This window comes from Malaclemys terrapin, chromosome 2 (assembly GCF_027887155.1).
Source record: "Malaclemys terrapin pileata isolate rMalTer1 chromosome 2, rMalTer1.hap1, whole genome shotgun sequence".
Taxonomy (NCBI): Eukaryota; Metazoa; Chordata; order Testudines; family Emydidae; genus Malaclemys; species Malaclemys terrapin.
In genome coordinates, this window is record NC_071506.1 from 204408524 (window position 1) to 204417927 (window position 9404).

Here is a 9404-nt window from a genome sequence, read left to right on the forward strand (position 1 = left end):
ATGTGAAGATCTTGGTTTCAGTGATATCTGATGGTATCACAGGTTAATTCTGAAGTGTTTTTTTTTTTAAGTCTTTTAATCAGTTTAAAATCTGTTGCTGCTGAATTTAACTGAATGGCCCCGTGCTACAGGGTGTCACTGGCCCTTTAAAGGGGAAGAGACCAGTGCCTATGACAGGTCAACTGACTTCCAATTAGGCCTCAGGCATCTGGGCCCTGGAGGGAGGAGAGATGGGTGAGTCAGACAGGAAATGGGCATAGAGAACTGCTGACATGGGGCACCCATTGCTGCTCCCTGGGAACAGAGAGACAGGCCAGAAGCCTGGGTAGTGGGAGAAGAAAGCGCTGGAGCAAGAGAAGCCACTGCCCTGCTCAAAGGTAGGGAGCTGGGAAAGATCCCAGGAGAGATGTGAGACTTCTATTATGCCCAAGGACAGAGTTTGCATTAGTGGCTTGTTTGAACTTTGCACACTGGTGGATAACCCTGGGAGCCCTCCAGCCTAAAGGACGAGTGAGTCTGATGAAGAGCCTGGTGTCACAGAAGGCAGTGGAGCCAGAATCCTTTGAGTAGTAGCGTAGCTAGTGGGGTGCAGGGAAAGCAGCTGCTTCCCCTCATCACATTTTTCAAAAGCGGCACCTGAGCAGGGCCGGCCGCGCCTAAAAGGGCCCCGCAGCTGTCCACCCCTCCCCTAGCACACATCCCTCTCCTCTCCTCCCCTGAACGCTCCACCCCCGGGCTCCCCTTCCCCTGCTTCCCGCGAATCAGATGTTTGTGGGAAGTCTGAAAACAACCAGGGGCAGGCCGGCGGCGGCAGGTAAGCTGGGGCGGGGGCGGAACGCAAGGAGGAGGGCTCCGGGGAAGCGCGACGTGGCCCAGTCCGGCCCTTGCCGAGCGGCTCCCTCCAGCCCCGGCCAAGCAGCTACAGCCCCGGCCGGCCCCAGCAGCGCCGACTCGAGCCGGGACCTGGGGCGCTGGCCCCGGCTGAGCGCGCCGGCCCCAGCGGCTCCAGCCCGGCTCGGGCCCCAGAACGCCGGCCCCAGTTCTGGCCGAGCATGCCGGCACGGGCCCAGCTCGGGCCCCGGGACGCAGGCCCTGGCCCCCGCGGCTCCGGCCGAGTGCGCCGGCCCGGTTCCGGCCCTGGCGGCTCCAGCCCCGGACCCAGCAGCTCCGGCTGAGTGCGCGCCGGCCCGGTCCTGGCCCTGGACAAGTGGCGGCAGCCGAGCACCCCCGGCCCCGGCGGCTCCGGCCTGGCTCAGCTTGGGCCCTGGGGTGCCGTCCCGGTCCCCGGGTCGAGCACCCCCGGCCCCAGCGGCTCCAGCCCGCTGGTTCCCGGAATGTGGCTGGAGCCATGCAGCTCTCCCCCCACCTCTGCCATGAGGAGCCCTCTGGCCTCCTCGAAGGCTGTGCCTGCTGCTCTGCCGGGGGGAGCTGCCAGCCCCAGCTAGCCCTCGCCGCCAGCCCGCCCCCAGCCCCTTCCCCCTGGACCGAGCCCCTCTGGGGGGTGGGGGGGAGGGGCGCAGCATGGCCGCAGCATGGCTGGAGGAGCCAAGGGGGGGGGCGGCGCGGCTGGAGGAGCCAGTGGGGGGGGGGCGCGGAGCGGGAGGAGGAGCCAGGGTGGGCGTGGCCAGAGGAGGAGCCAAGGGGGGGGCTTCTTTTTTAGGTTTGCTCCCCCTGCACTTAGGACCTGGCTACGCCATTGTTTGAGTCACGGTATTGAGCTTCAATTTGTGATCTGAGCTGTCCAAATTAATAAATTAACCTGTTGCAAGTTCCTGTTGGAGCTGGAGAAGGATTCTTGAGGGGTCCTGAGAGGGGAAACTGACGGTGGGATGCCTGCAAGACCACCCCCACACCAGAAGAAGGCCTTTCCAGGTGGTAATCCTGTGACAGTCTGTCTTGTGAGAGAGGGTAGATAGTAGGGATGGGCGTTGTCCCCCAAATTGTATCGCTTGATAGTGGGGGGGACATGTAAAGGTTCGTCTGCCCCCTGAACAGCTCGAGTCACATACACACCCTAGACAGGACCCACCTTACCTGAAGAGGGTTCCAAAGAGGATGGATCTCGACTGTTCTCAGTGGTGTCCAATGACAGAACAAGGAGCAATGGTCTCAAGTTGCAGTGGGGGAGGTTTAGGTTGGATATTAGGAAACACTATTTCACTAGGAGGGTGGTGAAGCACTGGAATGGGTTACCTAGGGAGGTGGTGGAATTTCCTTCCTTAGAGGTTTTTAAGGTCAGGCTTGACAAAGCCCTGGCTGGGATGATTTAGTTGGGGTTGGTCCTGCTTTGAGCAGGGGGTTGGACTAGATGACCTCCTGAGGTCCCTTCCAACACTGATATTCTATGATTCTATGATTCAATCTCCCCTCCTGGAAAGCAGTGGCCCCTCCCTGCACTGCCCAGCTGTTGCTTCCCACAGGCAGCTTGCAGCACATTTCACTTGGTCTTCCAGATCACTTATCCTGTGTCATTTTATTATGTTTATTACAGTAGTGCCTAAGGGCAGCTCCAGAGGACTAGGCACTGTGCAGGCAGAGTAGTGGAAGGTCCCTGCCCCCAAAGAGCTTATAATCTAAAGAGAGCAGAAAAGAGAGGGTAGGAAAAGGATTCTAGGACGCCAGCAGAATGACCCATGTGATGGCAGCAAATGCCAGGATAGTGGCACTATTTTTTAAATGGTTAGGTTTAGTTAGCAGGGGATTAGCTAAGTCACGCTGAGGGGAAGAGACTGTGAGGGAGAGGAAGGGTTGGAGCAAACAGCACAGGGCAGAGAAAGCCCAGTCAAAAGTGGAGAAAGTTCTCTGAATGTCTAAAGGTCCCTGCTTAGGAGCAGAAGCAGCCAACTAGCTGTGCCACGGCCACACTGGGGCCAGGGGAAGAGGACGAGGCATCCCCATGGTCCTAGTACTCCCATAATGGGGTGGTCTCTCCTGCACAGTACTTGGTCCAGGGGGATGTTGGGAGGAGGGGTGGCCCTGGCTGGGCCCTCTTTTCTCCCTCACCCCTAATGCAGTGATTCCTGCTTTGGCAGCTTCTCCCACTGCCAACTGGAGACTTTCGTTGCTTAATGTCATTTTGTGAGGGGGCATTTTTCAAAGGCTTATTAGTCTTGTTTTTAAAAAAGGGTGTTTAAGTAAAGTAATTTCACTTAAAAACGTGACTAGGAACAAAATGTTTTAAATGATGTGCATAGGATGCATTGTAGGTTGTTTTTTTAAAAAAACCTCATTTTTTATTTAAAAATATTTCTAACAATGTCCATGTTAATTATTATGTAAAACTGCTATTCTAGGTAACAACATGATGGCAGGTTCATTCAAAATGTCTATATATGTGTGAAGACTTGTATAAAAAAGCATACATATGTGGTATTACATATGTGGTATAACATACTGTACAATTTAGATCTTGGTGAACAACAAGATTTTAAATATATCTTGTTTCAGTTTTCTTAGACACATTATCTAGGAAATATTCAACAAGAAAGCATGCTAAACAGACAATTATTATACACTAGGACTCTGATTTAACAAACCCTATGCCGATAACTGGAATATGCTAAGATTTCCAAAGCATTTTGTGATGACTGTTGATCTCTGCCCTCCCGCCTTCCTCTTCCCCCCCCAAGTGGGGCTCGCTGTTGGTGCTGATGAAGAACAAAAGGCACAGCATAGCACTGTAAATGCAGGTGTTGTTGGCACTGATCTGTAATATAAAATTAATTTTACATTTCCAAAAGCCTAGCCTAGGTTTCACTTCTCAAACATTTTCTCTTTTTTTCTCATTACATTCAAAAAAATCCAGAGGCAGGACTGAAAGCTTATGGTACATTTATTTTAAGGTGCTGGCTTATTTTTAAATGCATATCTGTTCAGCTTAAATGAGACACTTTTTAATGTTGTGATGTCTGTCAGTTTTTCTTGTTACTGTGGTAGACACTGCAGTATCTTTACAGAGCGTCTTGATCCCCAGTAGACTGTGTGTGGAATGAACTGGTTGATTCGGTGTGATAAGTGGTGAGAAGTCCACAGCGTTTAAAAAACATTCTAGGTACCGCCCAGCTCTTAAAGAGCAACTTCACATACTTCTTGAATTTTTCCCCCATAAAGAAATAGATAACGGGATTGAGACAACAGTGGAAAAAAGCCAGTGTTTCTGTCCCTTGCATTGCATAGTCCAGATCTTTGCTGATTTCACACTTTGTAATGATACCCAAGTCTACCAGCAATTGTAAGAAAAGCACAATGTTGTAAGGGGTCCAAAAAACAAAAAACACAATCATGACAGCAAAGATCATCTTCACAGCCTTATTCTTTTTCTCACTTCTACAGTACAGCAAGGTTTTAATGATCATCGAGTAGCAAAAAATCATAACCATTGAAGGTATCATGAGCCCTAGTATATTGACTTCCAAAGAGGAGAAAATTCTCCAGTATGTGGAATTACCAGGGTACCGTGGTTTGCAGGTGGTATGATTGCGTTCCTTATAGGATTCACTAAATATCATCTCTGGAACTGAGGCTGAAATGGCTACTAACCATACAATAAGACTGGTAAAGATGCCATAGGTGACGGTTCTTGCTCTCAAGGCAAACACAGCATGAACTATTGCCAAGTACCTATCAATGCTCATGAGCATAATAAAAAATATCCCACTGTAAAACCCAACCAGATAGATCCAAGAAATGATTTTACACAATCCGTCCCCGAAAACCCACTGATCTGCTGCATAATAAGACCAGAAGGGAAGGGAAAAAACAAACAGCAAATCTGAGATTGCAAGGTTGAGCAGATAAACGTCGGTCATGCTCTTCAGCCTCTTGTATTTGAACAGGACCAAAATGACTAGAGAGTTCCCTACCAAGCCAAGCAGGAATACCAGAGAGTAAAGTGTGGGCAGAAAGTGTGATCCAAACTTCTTGATGCTTTCTTTACTGCAAGGTTTTGAAGAATCGTCATAACTGTTACTATAGGTATCATATAGAGGCGAATAGTCGTCGAATTCTGTGGTTTGGTTGTTCATTTTCCACTTCCTGAGGAGAAGCAGGTACAAATGTTAATAGATGCTCAAGGGGGAGTTAAAAATCTTTACCTAAAATAGAGGCGACTTTGAAACCGTATCACCAAAGAAGTCCTTGAAAAGAACTTGAATAAGAATGAAGTCTTTGCAGTTCTAATGCACGTTTCATCTGAGGTTTGAAACTCTAGGTTTTTGGTGGATCCAGATCTCAGTTAGCATTAAAGATTTACAAATCCATACTGGACAGAAATGGGGGCCACTCTCTGATATGTTAATGGACACTCCTAGCACTATGCAATGCTACATAAAAGTTTAGGGCATGCAGTGGGGCTGTTTGTTTTCAGTTGCAGCTGGAAGGGAGGAAGGTGGAGTTTAATTAGTAAAATAAGTGACAGAAATCCTTCAAACCTTGGAACCAAATCATAAGAACTGAAATCCTAGTCCCAATGAAGTAAATGATAAAACTCCAATTGACTTCCACCCACAGTATTTACACCAGCAAACATTGACTAAGGACTAAGTGAAAAATAAGCAAGGACCGCAGCACCTGACTCATTTTTAGAGCACTACTCCTTTTTAATGCAATGTTCATGCAGTTCCTGAATATCAACAATAGGACTCTCTTACTTAACACTATCAGCACTTAACTTGCTGTCCAGAAAATATATTTGTATTTTCAGTAGTCTCTTTCTTCAGTGGCCAAGTGAGTGACAGGAATTTGTCACATTAATATGCATATTCTGTTTTAGTAAATGTATTTTAACTGGCATTATTTTAAGAAGGCTACGCTGCTCAGTTGGTGAACACAGCATAAAAAGACTGCATGTGAATGTAGGTAACAATAGCATTATTCATCCAAGCATTTCCTAGCTTTTTGCCAAAGTGAATTAAGTCTCCCCACATTTTTGGAGGTTGGTAAGTATCCCCATTTGTAGAAAAGGAGAAAATGAAACTGAGTAGGGTTAAGTGACTTGTCTAAGGTCGTGCTAGGACCAGGGACAGAATCTATAATGGCTGTTTCCAAGTTTTATGCTCCAGTCAGAAGAGAGAACTCCTTCCCACCCTGTAGTTGTGTTATATTGCAGATAAATATTGATTTGTTAAGCTGAAGTACAAATTACATAAAATACCAATAGTAGAAAAAAAGAAGGACCTTTAAGCCAGTGGTCTAGAAATTGCTTTTAGTGCTAGAGTATATACACTGAACAACTCACAAGAATTAGTTAGGAGTCACTACAACTAGATTCAGACATTTTAGTTAATTTTAAAATGCAAATGCTACCCTTTTGTAATAAAATAAAAACTAAACATGAACATTTTGATTATGCCCATGTTTGAAAATTGTTCAATTTTAAAGTGAAGCAATAGCAGAAAGAAAACTCATTAAAGTACATGAATATCTGCATAATCATATATATAAAACAAATGTATAAAATATACAAAATCACTGTTTATGAATTGCATTTTGTAAATTGTACCTTTTTTCTCCCCCTTCACAGTTGATCTGAAGAAACCCTTTGCCTGAAATTGCAGTCTCCTGTTTTCTGGGTAAGTCGGTGTCTTTCTCACTGCAGCTGTGAATGTGATGTGGCATTATCTGAAAGGAAGTACAAGTTTTTCTTTGGGGAGTCCGTCCCAGAACAGAGACATCTAATTCTCATGATAATGAGGTGAGATAATGTGCCTTTAAAATATATATATTGAAACAACCACCACTTTCCTGCGAATGCCATGAGGCAGGGATTAGTGTGTCTTATTCCTTCTAGCTTTCTCCATTTCCAACTGGTGATTGGTCTTCTGCTTGTGTCTCTTTCTGAATTTACTTGAACACAGTTGCTCCTTTATTTTCTTTTCTCCCAGCTATTCCTCAAGGACCTGAGAGGTCATGAAAGATTTATGGGATCTTCCTGATGTGAGTAGTTCATTGACTCCAGTGTAACATTGACCCCAAGAGGATTACACCTATGAAAAGGGACTGAAGGATGAGTTAATTAAAAGCTGAGAAAAGTGCCTATAACATACTCTTCGAGTTGTTTAATAATCTGTTTGGTTTTATCTTTGCACCTGGGCTTTCCACATTTTGCTCTAACATAATTCTCTAAAGCAGGGGTTTTCTAATGTGTGTACAATGTCTTAATAGGGAGATTGTCTCCCGGTTCGCCTAGCATGGCATTGCAAAAGCACGGATCGCCTTCCTCTTATTTATGGTGGTGCGGACCACTTTTCCCTCATTTACAAACACATCTAATTCCTTTGGCAGCTGCAAGAATTGCTTAAATGGAAAATAATATGAAGAAATTACTGTGTATTTCTAGCTGGCTTTAATGTAATACGATGTGACTGAATGCTCCCCTGTATTCATACCCCACTCACTATTGTAATGATCTTTGTACAAAATATGCCTTGTGAGGTAGCATTTGAAAATTAGTGACTTGTTGGTCAATAGTATCATGGTGAAATGTACGTCGTCATCATCGTCATGTTCCTATTACGCCTCTGGCGGTCAGGGCAGTGATGAAGCTCCTCCACTCCTGTCTGTTTCTGGCAAGTCTTTCAATGGTTCCCCAGCTGTGCCCCAGGTTTTTCAGCTCGGCTTCCACAGCTCTTCGCCATGTTGTTTTCGGGCGGCCTCGTTTTCACTTGCCTTCAGGTGTCCATCTTATTGCTGCTCTGGTGATGGAATCAGTTTCCATCCAAAGCACATGGCTGATCCATCTCCAGCGCCTCCTGGCAATGATGGTGCTCAGATCCTCTTGGCTGCACTGTGTCAATAGATCTTGGTTTGATATTGTTCTGGGCCAAAAGATACGGAGGATTTTTCTGAGGCAGGTTGTATAGAATGAAGACAGTTTGGACACGTCATACTTTCTCCTTCCCCAGCATTCTGCACTATAAAGTAGTGTTGAAAGTACGCAGCTCTGATAAATCTTGAGTTTGGTTTTGGTGTTGTATTTTGATCATATCCAGACTGTATTTAAGCTCTTGAAGGTGTTCCTGGCTTTATTGATTTTGTTCCGGATGTCCTGGCTTGTTCCACCGATCTGGCTGATGGTGCTGCCCATGTATGTGAATGTTTCTACATTGGTGAGAACATAATCCTCTCTCCACACAGGTGATGGTAAGTCAATATTAAAGGTCATGATATCTGTCTTATTGCGATTGATTTTCAGTCCAATTTGCTGGCTGAATGCGTTGAGTCGAGTTGTTTTTCCTTGTATATGGTGTTGGGTATGTGATAGGAGAGTGACATCATCTGTGAAGTCCAGGTCTTCAAGGAATGAGAAGAGTGTCCATTTAATGCTTCTTGGCATGTCTTCTGTTGTACACCGCTGTGATGTTCCCCTCTGGTGTTATCTGGACTGATGATCTACTAGGCCTCTCCAATCCTTGACTCTGGGAGCCAGCCTTACCCTGCTCTGCTGTGAGAACCCCCACTCCTGGGCTGTTCACGCACAGCCTCTGGCATGTAAGCTGCTCCCAGCAACTTGCAAGCGAATGACACTAGCCAATATCTCCGGTCCCAGACACAACCCTAGGAACCTCCATCTTGCAGTGTCCAGTTATGCCCACTGCAAGCTTATATGAGTTCGTCAATTTAACAAAGAAATTGATATGTACCAGGCTTGTTAGCCCAAGGGGGGCCTCTGACATACTTCAGATAAAACACATTGCTTCAGGTACAATAAACAAACAGATTTATTAACTATAAAGATAGATTTAAGTGATTATAAGTCAAAGCATAACAAGTCAGATTTGGTCAAATGAAATAAAAGCAAAATGCATTCTAAGCTGATCTTAACACTTTAAATGTCCTTAAAAACTTAGATGCTTCTCACCACAGGCTGGCTGGTTACTTTTCAGTCAGGCTTTCCCCTTTTATCAGCGTTTCAGTCGCTTGGTGGTGGTGGTGTCTGTAGATGTAGGTGGAAGAGAGAGAGCATGACAAAATGTCTCTCCCTTTTATCATGTCCTTTCTTCCCTCTTGGCTTTGCCCCACCCCCTTCAGAGTCAGGTGAGCATTACCTCATCGCAGTCCCAAACTGACCAAAGGAAGGGGGTGACTCCCTCAAGTCCATTGTTCCTGTAAGGCTGAGCTGGGTTTGTCCCATCCATGTCCTGATGAGGTGTGAACTGGCTCTCTTTTCTTGGAGAGTGTTTGCATGGGCTTGCTTTAAGCCACGAGGATACATTTTCAGCCTCATAACTATATGCATGAAATTATAACCTATAACCTTACTATAACATTACTGTAACAATTACTATAACATCACTATAACAACCATGCTCAGTGCAGTATGAGCCTTCTGAAGACAGCCAACATGATAAACTTTGCATTGGATACCACACAATCATTTTATAAAGCTGAACATGGGGGTGTAGGGT

At 45.8% G+C, this 9404-nt stretch overlaps 1 protein-coding gene across 2 annotated transcripts; it reads right to left on the reverse strand.

Annotated features, from left to right (window-relative positions):
- Positions 1-3251: 3251 nt before the first annotated feature.
- CCR4 (C-C motif chemokine receptor 4) lies at positions 3252-8934 on the reverse strand. Of its 2 annotated transcripts, none has more exons than XM_054017117.1 (3): positions 8858-8934; positions 6500-6618; positions 3252-5034 (listed from the first exon to the last, which is right to left on the reverse strand). In XM_054017117.1, the coding sequence occupies exons 2-3, from the start codon at positions 6613-6615 to the stop codon at positions 3951-3953; spliced, it is 1200 nt and encodes a 399-aa protein (XP_053873092.1). In that variant the 5' UTR covers positions 6616-6618; positions 8858-8934; the 3' UTR covers positions 3252-3950. The 2 variants fall into 2 exon arrangements, with proteins under 2 accessions (XP_053873092.1, XP_053873094.1); XM_054017119.1 differs by lacking the exon at positions 8858-8934 and having other exon boundaries at positions 3252-3706; positions 4863-5034; positions 6500-6772.
- Between the last annotated feature and the right edge of the window lie 470 nt (positions 8935-9404).

Bases quoted from the DNA above. Each gene is read 5' to 3' on its own strand.
- CCR4 (XM_054017117.1), bottom strand. From the start codon at position 6,615: ATGCCACATCACATTCACAGCTGCAGTGAGAAAGACACCGACTTACCC. The intron at 5,035-6,499 runs GTACAATTTACA...GCTTCTCCTCAG, and splicing joins TGTGAAGGGGGAGAAAAAAG to GAAGTGGAAAATGAACAACC.